We start from the raw sequence: 21179 nt of genomic DNA on the forward strand, positions 1-21179 counted from the left end.
ATCTGCAAACAGAGTTTTATTTCCTCCTTCCCAAACTGTCTACCTTTTATTTCCTTTTCTTGTCTTATTGCATTAGCTGTGACCTCCAATACACTGTTGGACAGTGGTGAGAGGGTGTATTAGGCCATCATTGTGTTGCTATAAAGAAATACCTGAGGCTGGGTAAGTTACAATGAAAAGAGGTTTAATTGACTCATGGTTCTGCAGAGTATGAGAAGCTTCGTGCCAGCATCTGCTTCTGGTGAGCTTATAATCATGGTGGAAGGTGAAGTGGGGGCAGGTGTCTCACATGGCGAGAGCAGAAGCCAGGGAGCAAGGGAGGAGGTGCCACTCTTTTAAATAACCAGGTCTTCTGTGAACTTAGTGTGAGAGCTCACTTACCACTAAGGGAATGGTGTTAAACTAATCACGAAGGATCTACCCCCATGATCCAGTCTCCTTGTACCACACCCCACCTCCAACACTGGGGATTACATTTCAATATGAGATTTGGAAGGGACACATATCCAAACCATATCAGAGAGGGAATCTTTGCCTTGTTCTTGATCTTAGAGGGAAAGCTTCAGGTGTCATTAGGTATGATATTAGTTGTAGGATTTTTTATAGGTACTCTATATCAAGTTGAGAATATTCTCCTCTATTCCTACTTTAATGAGAATTTTGATTGTGAAGAGGTTGTCAAATGTTTTTTCTGCATCTATTACATGATCATGTGGTTTTTCTTCTGAAGCTTATCAATGTGATGGATTATATTAATTGATATTTTTTTTTTTTTTTTTTTTTTTTTTTTTGAGACAGGGTCTGGCTTTGTCACCCAGGCTAAAGTGTAGTGGTGCGATCTTGGTTCATTGCAACCTCTGCCTCCAAGGCTCAAGCCATCCTCCTACTTCAGCCTCCTGAGTAACTGGGACCACAGGCATGTGCCACCACACCAGGCTAATTTTTGTATTTTTTTTAGAGACGGGGGTCTCACTTTATTGCCCAGGCTGGTCTCGAACTCCTGAGCTCAAGTGATCTGCTCACCTTGGCCTCTCAAAGTGCTGGAATTACAGGTGGGAGCCACTGTGCCCAGCCTTAACTGATTTTTGAATGTTAAATCAAGTTTGCATACGTGGGATAAATCCACTTGATCATGATGTACAATACTTTTGTACATTGTTAAATTTGATTTGCTAATATTTTGCTGAGAATTTTTATGTTGATGTTTGTGAGAGATCATGGTCTGTAGCTTTCTTTTTTTGTAATGTATTTGTGTGGTATTGGCAGTAGGGTAATACAGACCTCAGAATGATTAAGAAGTATTCTCTCTGATTCTGTCTTCTGAGAGATTTTAGAGAACTGGTACAATTTCCTCCTTCAGGGTTTGGTAACATTACCAGTGAACCTGTCTGGGTCTGCTGCTTTCTGTTTTAGAAGGCTATTAATTCATGATTCAGTGTTTTTAATAGATATAGGCCTATTCATTTTGTCTATTTTTTGTGTCAGATTTGACAGATTGTCTCTTTTCTTTTTATTTTTTTATTTTTTTCGTTGAGACAGAGTCTCGCTCTGTCGCCCAGGCTGGAGTGCAGTGGTGCAATCTCGGCTCACTGCAAGCTCTGCCTCCCGGGTTTATTCCATTCTCCTGCCTCAGCCTCCCATGTAGCTGGGACTATAGGCGCCCGCCACCGCACCCGGCTAATTTTTTGTATTTTTAGTAGAGACAGGATTTCACCGTGTTAGCCAGGATGGTCTCAATCTCCTGACCTCGTGATCCCCCCGTCTCGGCCTCCCAAAGTGCTGGGATTACAGGCGTGAGCCACTGCGCCTGGCCCAGATTGTCTCTTTTAAGAAATCATTTATTTTATCTTGACTATCAAATTTGTGGGCATAGAGTTGTTTACAGTGTTCCTTTATTATCCTTTTAATGTCCATGGGATCTGTTGTGATGTCCTCTCTTTCTTTCTTTTTTCTTTTTTTTGAGACAGACTTGCTGTGTCACCCAGGCTGGAGTGCAGTGGTGCAATCTCCCTCACTGCAACCTCTGCTTCCTGGGTTCAAGTGATTCTTGTGCCTCATCCACCTCAGTAGGTGGGATTACAGGTGTGTGCCACCATGACTGGCTAATTTTTGCATTTTTAGTAGATTTAGGGTTTTGCCACATTGTCCAGGCTGGTCTCAAACTCCTGGCTTCAAGTGATCTGCCCACCCTGGCCTCCCAAAGTGCTGGGATTACAGGAGTGAGCCACCATGCCTGGCCTCATTTTTGATGTTTATAATTTGCATCCTTTATCTTGTTTTATTAGCCTGGCTAGAGGTTTATTGATTTTATTGATCTTTTCAAAAGAACCAGCATTTAAGCTTTCACTGATTTTCTCTCTTTATTTGCTGTTCTCAATTTCATTGATTTCTGCTCTACTTTTTATTTATTTTCTTCTCCTCACTTTAGATATGATTTATTCTTCTTTTTCTAGTTTCCTAAGTTGGAAGCTTTGATAATTGATTTCAGATTTTTTCCCTAATATATACATTCAGTGTTATAAATTTCCCAGTTAGCACTGCTTTTGCTGCATCACGAATTTTGATAAGTTGAATTCTTTTATTTAGTTAAAATATTTTAAAATTTCTTTTGAGAGTTCTTCTTTGACTCACATGCTATTTAGAAATACGTTGTTTAATATCTTAAGTATGTTGGGATTTTCCAGCTATTTTTCTGTTATTGATTTCTAGTTTATTTTTTCCTTTATTGTATATATTTATACATCATGATGTTTTGGTATACATATACCTAGTGAAATGGTTGCCATAGTCAAGCAAATTAACATATTCATTATCTCACACAGTTACTGCCTTTTTTTGGTTGCAAAAGCATCTAAATTCCTTTTAGCAAGAATCCTAAATATAATACAATATTATTAACTATAGTGCTTGTATTTTACATTGAATTGCTAAACTTGCTCGTCCATCATACCTGCAACGTTGAATCCTCTGACCTACATCTCCCCATTTCCTCCCCGTTCCTCACTTCTACTTGTTTGTACTTGACTTTAAAAAATAGATTTCATATATAAGTGAGATCATGCAGTATTTTTCTATCTTCCAGGTTTATTCATGTCACAAATGGCAGGATCACCTTCCTTTTTAAGGTTGAATAATATTCCTCCTCTTCCCCCTTCCCCTCCCCGTGTGTGTGTGTGTGTGTATGTGTATGTGTCTGAGTGTGAGTGTATGTGTGTGTATCTCATAGTGTATTCATCAAAGGATACTTTAGTTGTGTTCATAGCTATTGTGATAATGCGCAATGAATATGGGAGTGCAGGTATCTGTATGAAGTGGTGGTTTCATTTTCTTTAGGTTTTTCCCAGAAATGGAATTGCTAGGTCATACAGTAGTACTTTTCTTTCTTTTTTTCTTTTTTTTTTTTTTATTTTAAGACAGAATCTCGCTCTGTTGCTCAGGCTGGAGTGCAGTGGTGCGTTCTCAACTCACCGCAACCTCCGCCTCCCGAATTCAAGTGATTCTTGTGTCTCAGCCTCCTGAGTAGCTGGGGTTACAGTTGTGCACTACCCTGCCTGGTTGATTTTTGTATTTTTAATAGAGGCGGGGTTTCGCCATGTTGGCCAAGCTGGTCTCAAACTCCTGACCTCAAGTGATCTGCCCTTGTTGGCCTCCCAGAGTGTTGAGATTAAAGGCGTGAGCCAGCGTGCCCAATGGTAATTCTATTTTTAATTACTTTAGAAAACTTTACACTGTTTTCTGCAATTGCTGCACTGGTTTACGTTGCCACCAACAGTGTACAAGGGTTCTCTTTTTTCCACACCCTTGCCGACACTTATCTCTTGAATCTTTTTGTTTTTTAAATAATAGCCATTCTAACAAGTGTGAGATGATATTTCATTATGGTTTTAATTTGCATTTCCCTGATGATAGTAATGTTGAACATCTTTTCCTATGCTGGTTGGCCATTTTTGTTTTCTTTTTTTTCTGTTTTGGAGAAATGTTTATTCAGGTCCTTTGCCCATTCTAAAATTAGATTATTTGTTTTTCTTCTACTGAGTTGCATGAGTTCTTTATATATTGTGGAAATTGACTCCTTATCAGATATTATATGGTTTGCAGATATTGTCTCCTCATCTGTAGTAGACTGTCTTTTCATTTTGTTGTTTACTTAGATTTGAAACTCTTTAGCTTGATTTAGTTCCATTTACCTATTTTTGCTTTTGTAGCCTTGAGCTTTTGTTGTGATATCCAAAAAAAACATTGCCAAGACAAATGTCAAGGAGCTTTTCCCATATATTTTCTTCTGGGAGTTTTATGGTTTTAAGTCTTCATGTTGAGTTCTTTAATCAACTTTGAGTTGATTTTTGCTGATGGTGTAAGGTAAAGGTCCAATTTCATTCTTTTGCATGTGGAAATTTAATTTTCTCAGCACCATTATTTGAAGAGACCTTCTATTCCCTATTGTGTCTTCTTGGTGCCCTTGTCAGAAATTAGCGAATCATATATACTTGGGTTTATTTTTCTCTGTCTGTTCTGTTCCACTGGTTTACGTGTCTGTTTTTTATTCCAGTACCACACTGTTTGGGTTACTATAACTTTGTAATATAATTTGAAACCAGGAAATGTGCTTCCTCCAACTTTGTTTTTGTCTTACAGAATTACTTTGGCTCTTTAGAGTCTTTTGTGGTTCTATATGAATTTTAGATTTTTTTTTCTATTTTTGTGAAAAATGCCATTGGAATTTTCATAAGGATTGCATTGACTTTGTATTGCTTTGGCTAGTACATACATTTTAACATTATTAATTATTTCAGTCCATGAACATGGAATATCTCTGTTTATTTGCATCCTTAATTTCTTTCATTAGTTTTGCAGTTTTCAGTGGATAGATCTTTTGCCTTCTTGGTTACATTTATTTCTAAGTCTTTTTATTTTGTTTTTTGGTGCTATCGTAAGTGGGATGGTTTTCTTGATTTCTTTTTCATATAATTAGTTATTTGTGTACAGAAGTGCAACTAATTTTCATATATTGATTTTGTATCCTGCGACTTTACTGTGTTTCTTCTTTTTTTTTTTTTTTTTTTGAGACCGAGTCTCACTCTGTTGCCCAGGCTGGAGTGCAGTGGCTCGATCCCTGCTCACTGCAACCTTCACCTCCTGGGTTCAAGTGATTCTCCTGCCTCAGCTTCCCAAGTAGCTAGGACTACAGGTGCGCTGCCACACCTGGCTGTTTGTATTTTAGCAGAGATGGGGTTTCGCCATTGTTGGTCAGGGTGGTCTCAAACTCCTGACCTTAAGTGATCCACCCACTTTGGCCTCCCAAAGTGCTGGGATTACAGGCGTGAGCCACTGTGCCTGGCCTGTTTATTCTAACAGTGTCGATTTTGGAGTCTTGTAGGGGGTTTTCAGTATATAGGACTTTTTTCCTTTCAATTTATATTTCTTTTTCTTGCCTAATTGCTTTAGTAGGATTTCCAATACTGTGTTGAGTAGAAGGGTGAGAGCAAGCATCTTTGTCTTGTTTCTGATCTTAGAGGAAAAGTTTTCAGTTTTTCACCATTGAGTATGATATGAGCTGTGGGACATATAGATTTTATTATGTTGAGGTAGTTTTCTTCTGTTTGTTGACTTTTTTTTTTTTTTTAATAATGAAAGGGTGTTGAATTTTGTGAAGTACTATTTCTGTTTCATTTGAAATGATCATGTGGTTTTGTCCTTCCGTGAATGTGGTGTATTACATTGATCAATTTTTGTATGTTGAACCATCCTTGTATTCCAAGAATTCTACTTGGTCATGGTGTGTAATCCTTTTAATATATGCTGAATTCTTATTGGTAATATTTTGTTGAGGATTTTTACATCAATATTCATCAGGGATATTGGTTTATAGTCTTCTAATGTCTTTGTCTGACTTTGGTATCAGGATAATGCTGGCCTCATAGAATGATTTGGAAGTATTCCCTCCTCTGCAATTGTTTGGGATTGTTTCAGGAGGATTGGTGTTAATTCTTCTTTAAATGTGTGGTAGAACTCTCCAGTGAAGCTAGCTTTCTTGTCCTGGGCTTTTTTTTTTTTTTTTTGGAGATAGGGTCTTACTTTGTCACCCAGGCTGGAGTGCAGTGTTGCAATCTTAGCTCACTGCAACCTCTGCCCTCCAGGCTCAAGCAATCCTCCCACCTCAGCCTCCTAAGTAGCTGGTACCACAGGCAAGCACCACCATGTCCAGCTATTTTCTTTGTATCTTTAGCAGAGACGGGATCTCACCATGTTGCCTAGGCTGGTTTCTAAATCCTGAGCTCAATCGTTTCTCCTGCCTTGGCATCCCAAAGTACTGGGATTACAGGTGTGAGCCACTGTGCCCGGCCATGGGCTTTTCTTTGTTGGGAGGTTTTGGATTATTGATTCAATTTCCTTGTTACTGGTCTGTTGAGATTTCCTTATTTTTTCATGTTACTCAGTCTTGGTAGGCTGTGTGTTTCTAGGAATTGATCTGTTTCTTTTAGGCTGTCCAATTAGTTGGAGTACAGTTGTTCATAGTATTCTTCTAGAATCCTTTTTATTTCTATGGCATTGGTTGTCATGTCATCCCCTCTTTCATTTCTGATTTTAGTTATTTGAGGCATTTCTTTTTCTTAGTCAGTCTAGCTAAAGGTTTGTCAGTTTTGTTGATATTTTCAAATAACTATTGGTTTTCTTGATTTTTTCGTACTGTTTTTCTATTCTCTTTTCTTTATCTCTGCTCTAATCTTTTTTATTTTTTTCCTTCTAATCACTTTGGGTTTAGTTTCTTTTTCTAGTTCTTCAAGGTGTAATGTTAGATTGTTGACATGATTTTTTTTTTTTAATATAGGCATTTACGACTGTAGATTACCTTCTTAGTCCTACTTTTGCTACATTCGATAAGCTTTGGTATTTTGTGCTTTCATTTTTGTCGTAATGTATTTTCTTATTTCCTTTGTTACTTCTTCCTTGACCCGTTGTCTTTTTAAGAGTTTGTTGTTTAATTTCTACAAATTTCTTGATTTTCCACTTCTTTTTCTGCAGCTACCTTCTAGTTTCATTCTGTTGTGATCAGAAAAGATACCTAATACTTTGTGGCCTAACATGTGGCGTATCCTGGGGAATATTTCATGTGCACTTGAGAAGAATGTATATTGTGCTGTCATTGGGTGGAATGTTCTGTATATGTATGTTAGGTCCAATTGGTCTGTGGTGCTGTTCAGGTCTTTTCTTTCCTTATTGATCTCGTTGTTCTATCCATCATGGAAAGTTGGTTATTGAAGTCTGTCACTGTTTTTGGAGAGCTCCCTTCAATTTTATCAATGTTTGCTTTAAGTATTTAGGAGCTCCAATGTTTGATACATATATAATTATTGTATCTTATTTGTGCGTTGACCCCATAATGTTCTTCTTTGTCTATAGTATCAGTTTTCTTTTCTTTTTTTTTTTTTTTGAGACGGAGTCTCGCTCTATCACCCAGGCTGGAGTGCAGTGGCCGGATCTCAGCTCACTGCTAGCTCCGCCGCCCGGGTTTATGCCATTCTCCTGCCTCAGCCTCCCAAGTAGCTGGGACTACAGGCACCCGCCACCTCACCCGGCTAGTTTTTTTGTATTTTTTAGTAGAGACGAGGTTTCACCGTATTAGCCAGGATGGTCTTGATCTCCTGACCTCGTGATCTGCCCGTCTCGGCCTCCCAAAGTGCTGGGATTACAGGCTTGAGCCACCGCGCCCGGCCCAGTTTTCTTTAAAAATTTATTGTCTGATATTAGTGTAGCTACTACTGCTCTCTTTTGGTTACCATTTGCATGGAATATCTTTTTGAATCTTTTTACTTAGAGGCTGTATGTGTCCTTAGTTCCAAAGTGTCTTTTAAAGGGCAGCATATAGTTGGGTCCTGTTTTTTAATCCTGTGGGTTTTTGTGGGTTTTTTTGGTAATTTCTTTGTCCTTTCATAGCTTGTTTTTCATTTCCTTCCCTTCTACCTTTCTTTTTATTTAGTCAGTTTTTTGGTAGGGATATATTTTGATTCTCTTATTTCCTTTTGTGTATATTCTATAGCTATTTTCTTTGTAGTTACCATGAGAATATCATAAAACTTAGGAGGATAACAACCTGTTTAAACTAGTAACAACTTCACTTCAATCACATATAAAAACTCTAGTCCTTTATAGCTTTGCCCCCCAACCTCCACCTCCCAGGTTCAAGTGATTCTCCTGCCTTAGTCTTCCAAGAGGCTGGGACTTGTAGTCTTCCAAGTAGTCAGGCCACTATGCCAGACTAATGTTTACATTTTTAGCAGAGATGGGGTTTCGCCATTGTTGGCCAGGCTGGTCTCAAACTCCTGACGTCAAGTGATCTACTCGCCTTGCCTCCCAGATTGCTGGATTACAGGCATGAGCCTGTACCCGGCCAAAGTATTAGTACCCTGTTAACAACATTTTACTAGTGTCACAAGTAACATGTTTATATATTGTTTAATCATTAACATACTTTCTTTGTTTTCTCTTGCTTATAACAATACTTGAAACTGGGTAGTTTATTTTAAAAAGTTATGGAGGCTGAGAAATCCAAGGTCAAGGGTGAGGGCCTGATGAGGGCCTTCTTACTGGTGGGGACTCTGCAGAATCCTGAGGTGGTGCAGGGCACATGGTGAGGGGGTTGGCCATGCTAGCTCAGGTCTGTCTTTCTCTTCTTATAAAGCTACCAGTCCACTCTCATGATAAGCCATCAATCCATTAATCCATCAAGTCATTAAGCCATTCAGATCTGCCCTCATGATTAATTCATTCATGAGAGCCCAGATCCCTCATGACCCAATCACCTCTGAAAGGTTCCACCCCTCAATACTGCCATGTTGTGGATTAAGTTTTAACATGAGTTTTAGAGGGGACAGATACTCAAATCATAGCATGTAGCTTTATAGTTAATTTTTATGTTTTGTCTTTTAAGTCCTATAAAAAAAATTAAGGTGGAGTTACTCACCAGAATTAAAATAATATGTTTTTATATTTGCCCATATATTTACTTTTACCAGAGAACTTTATATTTTCCTATGGATTAAAGTTACTATCTGGCATCCTTTAATTTCAACTTGAAGAACTGCCATTAGCATTTCTTCCAGGTGAGGTCTAGTGGTAATGAACTCTCTCAGCTTTTGTTTATCTGTGAATGTTTTAATTTTCCCTTTTACAGGTGCATGCCATCACGCCCGGCTAATTTTTGTATTTTTAGTAGAGATGGGGTTTTGCCGTGTTGGCCAGGCTGCTCTGGAACTCCTGACCTCAGGTGATCCTCCTGCCTCGGCCTCCCAAAGTGCTGGGATTACAGGTGTGAGCCACTGCGCACCTTGTATCTTTCTTTATCTCTTGGAGGATTTGAGATACTATTTTAAAGTCCTTTGGAAGTATAGTTTGTAATCTAATTTTTAGTAAGAGGGTTATTTTGTTTTCTGTTTGTGTGCATTCTTCTCTACCTGCGCTCTTTTTGTGGTTGTTTCTGCTTTGTCCCTTATGGCTGCTTCTTTAGAAGGAAATCTTACATTGGAAGCTCTGGGTTCTTATTCTTCAGGGATATTGGGAAAAATCTCAAGAACCAATCCCTGAACCAGTGGGTGGCTTGACCAGGTCATTTTTGTTTTATTGCCTGTAATCTGTCCATTTGTGTTCCTTCAGCCTTGGGCTATGGTCACAACTTTTATTGCCTTCTTTCACTAGTAGGAGAGTGCTGCTCCAACCCCTTACTTCACAAAATGATCCTGACTTTTGTTCCCACTTCCTGTGCTATGAGTTGATTTCAATCCCTATTATTGGGGTTGAGTTTTAACTGTCTCAACCAGTAAGATTTAAAAATAGACAACTTGCTTGTTTCTGTTTGCTTTTTTTACCTCTGTGGGTAAAGGAGGTTAAGGAACTGCTATGGTTTATGCAAAAGTATATTGTGTCCTAACTGAGTAACCTTAAGTCCCTGTTTCCTTATTTTTAAGTAAGGATAATAGCTTGTGTAATGGTTGTGAAATCAAAATGTCATATATGTGAAAGGGCTTTATGAACTGGGAAATATGGTCTAAATATTAGTTTATTTTTGTTGTATAATCATAGTGATTGTGTTATTACTCTATTTAAGTCTGCTTTTGATTTTCAGATTGTTCCATTGACCTGTCATGTATGGCAACAGATATTATATCAAGGCAATAGTAGGACACAAATTTCTGATACTAATGTGGTCTGTTTGGACACAACAGCTCAGCAGGGTTCTGGGGATGATCAGGTATGTCTTCTGTAACTGGCTTTTCATTTTTTTGATAAGCAGCACAAGAAATTCTGATTTAGCTTTGAAGAATGGAAATAAATAAATTAATATTCACTAATATTCTGTTTTGTTTTCTTTTCTGTCTTTTTTTTTTTTTTTTTTTTAAAGACAGGGTCTCACTCTGTCACCCAGGCTGAAGTGCAGTGGCATGATCATAACTTACTGCACCCTCCAACTTCTGGGATCAAGTGATCCTCCTGCCTCAGCCTCTTGAGTAGCTGGGACTACAGACATATACCATCAAACCCACCTAATTATTTTTTTTATAATTTTTTATAAATGGAGTCTCGCTTTGTTGCCTAGGCTGGTCTTGAGCTGTTGGCCTCAAATGATCCCTCACCTTGGCCTCCCAAAGTGCTAGGATTACAGAAGTGAGCTACCACTCTCGGCCAAATATTTTATTTTTCTAATAGATTGTTGTAAACTTTATGTATATGTAGAAGAGCAGTTCACTTTTTTTGAAGGCAGATCTCAGGACTTTTATTTTTATTTTTATTTTAAAAATTTTTTATAGAGATGGGGTCTCTCTATGTTTACTGGGCCGGTCTCGCATTCCTGGCCTTAAGTGATCCTCTTGCCTCGGCCTCATAAAACTATTGAGATCACAGGCATGAGCCACTGTGCCTGGCCTCAGGACTCTTTATATTCTTCACAAGTATTCTTAAGAGCTTTTGTTTATGTGGATTATCTGTATAGATATTTAGCATACAAGAAATTAAAACATTTAAAAATATTTATTTTAAAATTTATTTTGAAAGAACAAACCTATTACATATTATCACAAATAGTATATTTTAAAGTAAAAAATGATTATTTTCCAAAACAAAAAAATTAGTTGGAAGAATAGCATTGTTTAAATTCTGGCTTACTAGAACTCAGTTGGTGTATTATTCAGGGTTCTCCAGAGAAACAGAACCAATAGGATGGAGTAGATACATCTGTCTATCTATTTACATCTGTCTATATATATTTCTTTATTGACATTTATTATAAGGAATTGGCTTATGTGATCATGAAGACTGAGAGGTCCCAAGATCTTCAAGCTGGAGCCCCAGGAGGGCTGGTGGTGTAGTTCCAATTCAAGTCTAAAGGCTTGAGAACCAGGAAAGCCAGTGGTGTAAGTTTTGATCTAAATCTGTAGGTAGAAAACCCTCCAGCTGGAAGACCATCAGGCAGAGAGAGCACATTCTCTCTTGCTCAGCCTTTTGTTCTATTTAGGCCTTCAAGGTACTGGATCAGGCCTTCCCACATTGGAGAGGGTAACCTGCTTTACTTAGTTTCCAGGTTCAAATGTTAATCTCAGGCCGGGCACGGTGGCTCAAGCCTGTAATCCCAGCACTTTGGGAGGCCGCGACGGGCGGATCATGAGGTCAGGAGATCGAGACCATCCTGGCTAACACGGTGAAACCCTGTCTCTACTAAAAAATACAAAAAAACTAGCCGGGCGAGGTGGCGGGTGCCTGTAGTCCCAGCTACATGGGAGGCTGAGGCAGGAGAATGGTGTAAACCTGGGAGGCGGAACTTGCAGTGAGCCAAGATCCGGCCACTGCACTCCAGCCTGGGCGACAGAGCGAGACTCCGTCTCAAAAAACAAACAAACAAACAAACAAACAAAAATGTTAATCTCATTCATACACACCTCACAGGCCAGGAACAGTGGCTAATGCCTGTAATCCCAGCACTTTGGGAGGCTGAGGTGGGTGGATCACCTGAGGTCGGGAGTTCAAGACCAGCCTGGCCAACATAGTGAAACCCTGTCTTTACTAAAAATACAAAGCCGCGCGTGGTGGTGCACACCTGTAATCTCAGCTACTTGGGAGGCTGAGGCAAGAGAATCGCTTGAACCCAGGAGGTGGAGGTTGCAGTGAGCTGAGATTGTGCCACTGCACTCCAGCCTGGGTGACAGAGCAAGACCCTGTCTCAAAAAAAAAAAAAAAAAAAAAAAAAAAAAAACATAAAAAACCAGACACATCCCTCACAGACATATCCAAAATCATGTTTAACCATGTATCTGGACATTACATGACCCAGTCAATTTGATACATAAATTACCTCTCTCATAGCTGGATTCTCAGTCTGCTCTGCATTTCGTTTGTTGGGATGTATTGTTTTGGTTGAAGTATATGAAGACAGTCTGGCCTTACATAGATGAAAAGGGAGTTAGGGAACGGAGGCTGTCATTCAGTCCCTGAAAAGGTGTCAGTGACCCTCAGGGATTTTTGGACTACACTTTGAGAAGCACTTTTCTAGAACATAGTTATAAACTGAAGAAATGGAACCGTCACGAGCAGATAGGAAAAAAGCTCATATAGAGTTATTGGAGAAAAAATGTAGTGTTACTAATAATGGTTAAATATCTAAGGTTGATTAATAACTTGAGTATCAAATTTCTTCTGTTACCTTCAATTTTCTTTAAATTGCAGTGATTACCTGTTAGATGCAAGATATAGAGGAAGGGAGCTACACTGTCACTGAGGGAAAGTAGTTAAGACAATCCCTGAGCATAAAAAGCATAGTACCTGGGGCCATTAAATGGAAGAGGGTTGTTTTGGGTTGAATTGTGCCCTCCCAAATTATATGTTGAAGTCCTAATCCCCAGTACCTCAGAATGTGACCTTATTGGTGATTGCAGGTGTAATTATTTAAGATCACACTGGAGTAGGGTTTGCTCTCAATCCAATCTGCCTGGTGTCCTTATGAGAGAGGAAAGCACCATGTGAGGAGAAAAACATACAAAGATGGCCATGTGAAGATGGAGGCGGAAATTGGAATTTTGCTGCCACACCCAGGGAATGCCTGGGGCTTCCAGAAGGTAGAAGTAGCAAGGAAGGACCTTCCCCTAGGGGCTTCAGAGGGAGCATGACCCTGCCAACACCTTGATTTCAGACTTCTGGCCTCCAGAACTGCAAGATAATAAATTTCTCTTGTTTTAAGCCACCTAGTTTGTGTCACTTTGTTATAGCAGCCCTAGGAAACATAATGGGATGTATTTCTAAATAATATTCTCTGAGGGCGTATTTTTGGTAGAGCACAGTCCAAAAATTGATGTCTTCCTTTTTTTCCTGTTTCATAAAATACAAACCATGATGGACCCTACAGCATTTCATTTCATCCTTTATGCCTGGGTTCCTCAGAATAGCTGGAACATTATGCCGCTTTCTAGTTCACTTCCTTCTTTTCTCCTTCTTGTACTTTTGTTGTTCATCTTTGTTACTGTCATCTGAGTTACCTTTGTTTCTTCATGGAAAACTGGCTTTTGCTACATTGTCTTCCTCTCTTTTATTGGTTTCTTTTACTTCAACATACATTTCCCATTCAGTGCCTGAAGTTCTCAGATACTTCATCTAACCTCCAGCAATCTTTACTTCCATATCTCCTTCCAGTCTTCTCCTACCTGTACATAGTTACTCATTCCATGATCACAGTCTAGACCTTGTCATCACCAGCTACCTTACTACAAATGTCTCGTCCTCTATTCCCTTCCAGCTACTGCTTTGGTCAATATTTTGCTCCCTGTTACGGTGAAATTTTTAAGAGTTGTGTCGCCGGGCGCGGTGGCTCAAGTCTGTAATCCCAGCACTTTGGGAGGCCGAGACGGGCGGATCACGAGGTCAGGAGATCGAGACCATCCTGGCTAACACGGTGAAACCCCGTCTCTACTAAAAACTACAAAAAACCAGCCGGGCGACGTGGCGGCGCCTGTAGTCCCAGCTACCCGGGAGGCTGAGACAGGAGAATGGCGTGAACCTGGGAGGCGGAGCTTGCAGTGAGCTGAGATCCGGCCACATCACTCCAGCCTGGGTGACAGAGCGAGACTCCGTCTCAAAAAAAAAAAAAAAAGAAAAAAAGAAAAAAAAAAGAGTTGTCTATACGTTGAATATCCTATCCTCATTTTTAAAAAGTCAGGTTTATTGGGGGTATAAATTAAATATATCAAAATTTACTGTTTTAAGTGTACAGTGTGTCAAGTGAGCTTTGACATAAGTATACTGTCATGCAGCCACCACCACATTTGAGATAGACAACATTGCCTTCACAAAAAGGAACTTCACAAAAAGTTCCTGTGTGCCCCTTTGTAGTCAGTTACTTCCCCAATTCCTAGTCCCTGCAACTACTTACCTAATTTCTTTCTCTTTAGTTTTACCTTTTCCGAATAATATAGTGTATAGACTTTTGAATCTGACTTCTTTCACTTGGCTTAGCTTTTGAGATTTATCCATGTTGTTGCATGTATCAATAATTTGTCCACTTTAATTTTTATTACTGAGTAGTATTGTTTGTGTATAGGTTTTTCGGCGGACATATTGCCTTATTTCTCTTGGCAAATACCTAGGAAGGGCCAGACACGGTGGCTTGCGCCTATAATCCCAGCACTTTGGGAGGCTGAGGTGGGTGGATCACTTGAGGTCAGGAGTTTGAGACCAGCCTGGCCAATATGGTGTAGTAGAAACTCCATCTCTACTAAAAATATAAAAGTTAGCCAGGTGTGGTAGCACATGTCTGTAATCCCAGCTACTCGGGAGGCTGAGGCAGGAGAATCACTTGAACCCGGGAGGCAGAGGTTGCAGTGAGTCAAGATGGTGCCAGTGCACTCCATTCTGGGTGACAGAATGAGACTGTGTCTCAAAAACAAAAAACAGAAACAACCCCTAGGAATGGGTTTGTTGAGTGATAAGGTAACTGTATGTTTAACTTTAGAAGAAAGTACCAAACTGTTTTTCCAAAGTGGCTGTACCATTTTGTATCCCAGTAGTGTATGAGAGTTCTGGTTGCCCTGCATTCTTGGCAGCTGTTGGTATCATCGGTTTTTTCTTTTTTTTCCTTTTTTTAATTTTAGACACTCTAGAAGGTGTATTATGGTGTTTCACTGTGATTTTAACATGCATTTCTCTAATGACTAATGATATTTAGCATCTTTTTGTGTGCTTATTTGCACCCCCCCCCCCCCCCACCGTGTTTCTTCTTCAGTGAGAGATCTGTTAAAATCTCTTCCTGATTTTTTATGGCTGGTTTGTTTCATTTTTTGAGCTTTGGAGGTTCTTTATAGCTCCAGATGCAAGTCCTTTATCAGTTATTTCTTTTGCAAAGACAGTCTGTGGCATGTTTTTGTATTCTCCTGTCTTTGAAAGACAGAAGTTTTAATTTTGATAAAATTTGTTTATTGATTTTTTTTTCCTTTTGTAGTTTGTACGTCTTGTGTACTATCTGAGTAATCTTGACCTAATCCTATGTCACTGAGATTTTTCTTCTATGTTTTCTTCTAGACCAGGGTTTCTCAGCCTTGGCACTATTGACATTTTGGGTTGCATAATTCTTCATTGTAGGGGGCTGTCATGTGTATCCTAAGATGTTTAACAGCACTCCTGGCCTCTTCCCACTAGATAACAGTAATAGTCCCCCAAGTTGTAACCATCCAGAATGGTTTCTGACATTGCCAAATGTTCCATAGTTGAAGGAAGAGGTGTGTCAAAATCTCTCCCAACTAAGAACTGCTTTTTCAGAAGTTTTATAGTTTTAGGTTTTACATTTATGTCTAAGATCCATTTTGAGTTGGTTTTTGTATATGGTGTGAAGGAAGCATTCAAGTTGTGTTTTTTTTACATACAAATATGTAATTGTTATTCCAGCACCATTTGCTATATTTTTTCCAGTGGATTTCTTGACATCTTTGTAAAAAAATTAATTGACTTTATATTTATGGGTCTGTTTCTGCACACTATTCCATTGATTTACGTATGTATCCTCATGCCAATATTACACTCTTAGTAACTATACTGTCTTAAAATCAGGTTGTGTGAGTTTTCTCACTTTGTTCCTCTTTTTAAGAATTGATTATTTTAGATCTTGGAATTTCTATATAAATTTTAGAATTAGCTTGCCCAATTTATATTTTAAAGCCTGCTGGAATTTTTTATTAAGATTTCATTGAGTCTATAAATCAATTTAAAGAGAATTTTGAAATCTTAACAATATTGAATTTTCTAATCCATAAACATGACAGTTCTTTTAGTTTATTATTTCTCTTTAATGTCTTCATCAATGTTTTGCTGTCTTCAGTGTGCCAATCTTACATGTTTTGTTAGACTTACTGGTATTTTTAGAAATTTCTATTTCTGATTATTCATTATGAGTGTATAGAAGTATAATTGACTTTTTGTATTGACCTTGTGTCCTGTGACCTTGCTAATCTCACTTACTAGTTTTAGTAGCTTTTTAAAAAATATTCTTTAGGAGTTTCTATGCAGAGTTGTATCAACTGTGTTTTGTTTTTTCCTTTTAAAAAGATTTGTCATTTCTTTTTTTCTTTTTTTTTCTTTTTGCTTTATTACGCTGGCTAGGATCTGCCTGTTCTTCTACTTGATCTACTTTGTGTTCTGACCCCAACCGTTTGAAAGCAAGTATCACCAGCAATATTTATGTAGCTGAATACAGTGAATACTTTTCTGTCCTCACCTTAGGTACAATAAATAGCATTTGACACTATTATTAATCATTACGTAACTTCTTTAAATTATTTCCTTTCTTGGATTCTCCTGGTTTTCTTTCTACTCATCTGGCTGTTCTTTCTCAGTATCCTTTGCTACTTTATCTTCCTTTGTTAAACCTTAGAATCAGAATTTGTAAGCTGTGGACCCAAGTATGACTCAAATGTGGCTTGCAGAAACCAATTTTCTTTTTTTTTTTTTGGCACAATGTTTTAACACTTTTGAAATAGAATACTTTAAAGTGAACAAGCAGTGCATAGTTAGCCACAAATCCCATTACTCTCCAATTCCAGGATGGATTACTCCATTTGTCTTACCCCCATACCCCTATACACATTGAGTTTTTAACCTCTGCTTGAAACGTTGGAATGTTTGTGGTCTCATCCAGATCCAGGACTTTAAATACATCTGTATGCTGATAAATCCCAAAGATGTATCTCAAACTTTTACTTCTCCCGCAAAATTTGTTTGTATTTGTCAGAATGCTTATATGTTGTCCCTCCCCACATCTGTCAAAAATATTTAGAGATTTGTTGACCTTTTTATATTGATTTAAAAGGTATAACACAAAGAATATTTGATGATTGAAATGTAGCAAGAAAATACATAATGCAGAAAGTAAAAAAAGGTTGAACAGATTATTTTAAAAATTCAGTTTATAATGGGAAATTATAAGAAGATGTTTGCATAGGAGAAGACTGATTCAGTAATGAGAGAAAAATGGATGAAGGAAAGTGGGAGAATCACATAGGAAGGAAATCACTGAAAAAAATTGGAATGAGATGGGAAAGCCTTTGAGAGGCAGAGCAACTTTTTTTTTTTTTTTTTCAAGTCATAAGATAGAAATCTGGTAATGGGGATTGTAGATCTGTGGTTGAAGACAAGGGAGTTCCTCTCTCCTGCTGTATACTTATTGAAGATCATCAGTTGAAAATTAGGAACGATAGATAGTTCTGAGGAGAGAAGTTATGAAATCGCAACTCACCAGGATAATGTAGTAGGATTTCCAGGCAATACTGAGTGCCCTTCAGGTTTAGTGACATCAATTTAAAGAAAAGCCAGTCAGTGTGGGATGTGATTTCTCCAGCAAAGTGCTGCTGATTGGGTTCACGCAAGGGGACAGTTCCATCAGTGTTAGCTTTTGCTAAGCAAATAGGATAATGGGAGAAAAAGGCAAGAAAGTTAAGGGTGTTTGCAAAGCAGTGATTATAAGGATGACTCTGAACTTTCAGAGGGGCAAAGATGGAAATACAGATAAGAAAGGAATAATGACAAGTATAAATGTGATAGGATAGTTGTCTCCATAAAGTTAAAAAATTATTGCAGTAGAGGAACTAGAGAGTAAGTGATCTGTGGAGGTCAGAGGATGGGCAGGAAGACTAATGGATACATCTGTCACTATTAGGGAGGAGTGAATTATGGGATACAGGCTCAAACCATGGTTAGAGAGGCTAAGAAGATGAATCAGGGGACCAGTGATTTTTGCTTTAGTGAGTCACAAAATGATTGGAATTCTCCTGCTTTAAAACCTTTTGTTGGCTCACTAACCTATCCCCTATAGAATGGAGTGCCCTCAAAATAAAAAATGTAAAATTTAATCATTCTCATATTCCTTTTATTTTCAAGTATCAGAAAGGCGAAAAGCATGTTTCCAGTAGCAATTTGATGTTATAGAACTGATTAATTTATTCAGTGTAGAAGGGATTGAGGTATTTTGGAATATCAAAAGTCTGCTATCCCATAAGTGTAGTGTTAATATTTTAGAATATTTCTCTCTAAATTTTTTTCTTTGCACGTATTTGTATAACTGATATTATGTAGTGGATAGTGGGTATCTTTTTTCTTAAACTTTTACTATATGAACATTTTATTAATGAATTTTAAATATTGGAAATGCCTCTTCAAAGACAAAAGTCTTGTTAGAAAATGTTTGTGAAAATATTTGTAAATTGTAATGCATTTTCTTTTTATGGATTCTGGGCCACCTGGGAATTAAAAGATTCCAATATTCTCTTAGAAACCTTTGAGTTGATCAAGGAAGAAGAGTCCAGTAGTGGAATACTTACAAAATAATGGAAATACATTATATATCTAAAGTTGCTATCAATATAGTGCCACTTTCTCATTTTTTTAGTTAAATAAATAAAGCAAATTGAATGAATTAATTATTTAACCAAAGATTTTATATAAAGAATGAAAAACTTGTAATCCCAGCACTTTGGGAGGCCAAGACAGGGGAATTGCTTGAGTGTGGGAGTTCCAGACCAGCCTGGGCAACATAGTGAGACCCCCGTCTCTACAAAAAGTTTTAAAAAATTAACTGAGTGCCTGCCAGTAGTCCCAGCTACTCAGGAGACTGAGGATGACAGGATCACTTGAACTTGGAGGCAGAGGTTACAGTGAGCTGAGATTGTGCCACTGTATTCTGGCCTGGTTGACAGAGCAAGACGCTGTCTCACACACACAAAAAAAAGAAAAATTGCAAATACAGGAAACATGGTAAATAGGAAAACAAGTTATAAAATATAATACAGTTGTTAAATTCAAGAAATAGATAAAAATAGATATATTCCTAGTAAATACAGTTAAGAAAAAAAAATCTCAATGAAATAGACTTTCTACAAAACTATCAGTATTTTATAGAGGTAGACTAGGATTACTAAGGCGGAAATTGAGAAAATTATGATAGTACCAGCTATCAAAAAGGTTTTTGGAACTAATAGATTCACTGATAAATCTTTTAAATTTTTAAAGAAAATTGAAGTTGCTTATATAAAATAAATACTGAACAATGTTATGAAACAAGAAAATGAGGGCATTCTAAAATACTGATTAATCTTAGTTATGACCATATATGTGAGAAAATGTTAAAGAATATGCTAGCAAACATTTAAACGTCTGCTCTACCACTACTGTGTAAGAAATGTGAACATGCTTCAATATAAAGAAATTTATTGACTTGGGAGGCTGAGGTAGGAAGCTCAAGTGCTTGAGCCCAGAGTTTGAGTCCAGCCTGGGCAACATAGCAAGAACCTGTCTCAAAATAAAAAATAAAAAAAAAAGTTGCCATCCTTTATCAGGTTTAACTGGGGAAAAAGATGCTATAACGTAGTTTGAGCTAATTTAGTGTTCATTTCTAATCGAATTATTTGAAAATGAAAAATATCATGATAGAATATACTAACTAGTGTTAAATCCAAAAGGAAAATGCCTTTTAAACTTGTCACCATTAGTATTTAATTCAACTTTAATACAGCGTTGTTATTTAATGTAATCTGTAGATTGGTGCCAGTCCATGATTTGCTTGTTACTGGTCTGTCAAGAGATAAGTGTAGAAATTGAGAGGAAGTGTTTCGAAACTTTTATAGTAGTTTGATAGAGTAATTTTATCTTTTTTTAGACCTAGAAATCAAACATTTGGGCTTGTGTTTTATATCTTGGGCTTATATTAAGACTTTTAAATTTCATTTTTCTAGTTATTTTTACTAGTTTTAAAAATTAGCTTATTTGTCATTAATTTTTGTTAACATTTTAGTAAAGTGTCAGTCTGTGATGAATTGGAAGTAGGAAAAACTGGTCCTTCCCCATAAGTAGTCTGAGAAGCAGTTCTGTGAATCTTGCCACTAATTTAAGAGTAAATAGTTGGAGGAGACAAATGTATCACATTCATGGGTGATATAATAATGTTATATACTGAGAAGAGCCAGGGATCCTTTAGAAACTAGTAGAGCTAATAAAAATTCAGTCAAGTGAATTCCCAACTTAAAGCTGGAGTGAATACTTCAGCTTTAGGTTTGGAATATTTTTTTCAGTTTTATTATTATTTTATTATTATTGAGTTGTAAAATGTTATGTAGAACCAAATCTATTGATTTAATGATCAGAACTAACAAAAAATATAGTAGAAATGCCAGTGATTCTTCCACACTTCAAGAGATGTGTAGTGGGACCCACAAATCGGCCCAGCCCTTGCGTGCACCATGTTTGGCCCCTTCTAGCGTCGCCTCCATGAAGCAAGTGGCTCAACAGCTCTGGCTGAAGGCTGGACTCAACCATGTAAATGTTTCCCAGGCAGCTGCAGACTTGAAACAATTCTGTCTGCAGATTGCTCAACATGACTCTCTGCTGACTGGAGTATCTTCAAGTACCAATTCCTTCAGACCCCAGCAAGTCTGTTCCTTTTTGTAGTAAAATGAACCTTTCAAAGGTTTCCCAAGCCACTTCACATGATACAGTGAATATTCAAAAGAGAGCTACATTTGAAGCCTGTACAAAAGCTTATCCCTGGAACACATGTGCCATAATATGCAAACTTCTACTTTTGTTAGTCCTTAATATCTACCTTTCTGAATTTTCATGAATTTCTATTTCACAAGGGTAATTGTTTTATATACACTGGTAGTGGC

The 21179-nt window shown here is 37.7% G+C and overlaps 1 protein-coding gene and 1 pseudogene across 10 annotated transcripts in view; both read left to right on the plus strand.

The window, feature by feature from the left end:
* Positions 1-21179, plus strand: part of ALMS1 (ALMS1 centrosome and basal body associated protein) — a 221125-nt gene that overhangs the window by 15437 nt on the left and 184509 nt on the right. For 8 of the 10 annotated variants that reach the window (XR_004054345.1, XR_004054346.1, XM_010361970.2 and 5 more), the window contains exon 2: positions 10121-10246. The exons of the other annotated variants lie outside the window; for them this stretch is intronic. Coding sequence is in view for 5 of the 8 variants with exons in the window: in XM_010361970.2 (XP_010360272.2) it covers positions 10121-10246 (126 nt within the window). In the remaining 3 variants the exon portion in view is untranslated. The remainder of the gene's footprint in view (positions 1-10120; positions 10247-21179) is intronic. 10 annotated transcript variants of the gene reach the window in all.
* On the plus strand, positions 20710-20961 carry LOC115894291 (annotated as a pseudogene).

The sequence above is a fragment of the Rhinopithecus roxellana genome, chromosome 17 (assembly GCF_007565055.1).
Source record: "Rhinopithecus roxellana isolate Shanxi Qingling chromosome 17, ASM756505v1, whole genome shotgun sequence".
Lineage (NCBI taxonomy): Eukaryota > Metazoa > Chordata > Mammalia > Primates > Cercopithecidae > Rhinopithecus > Rhinopithecus roxellana.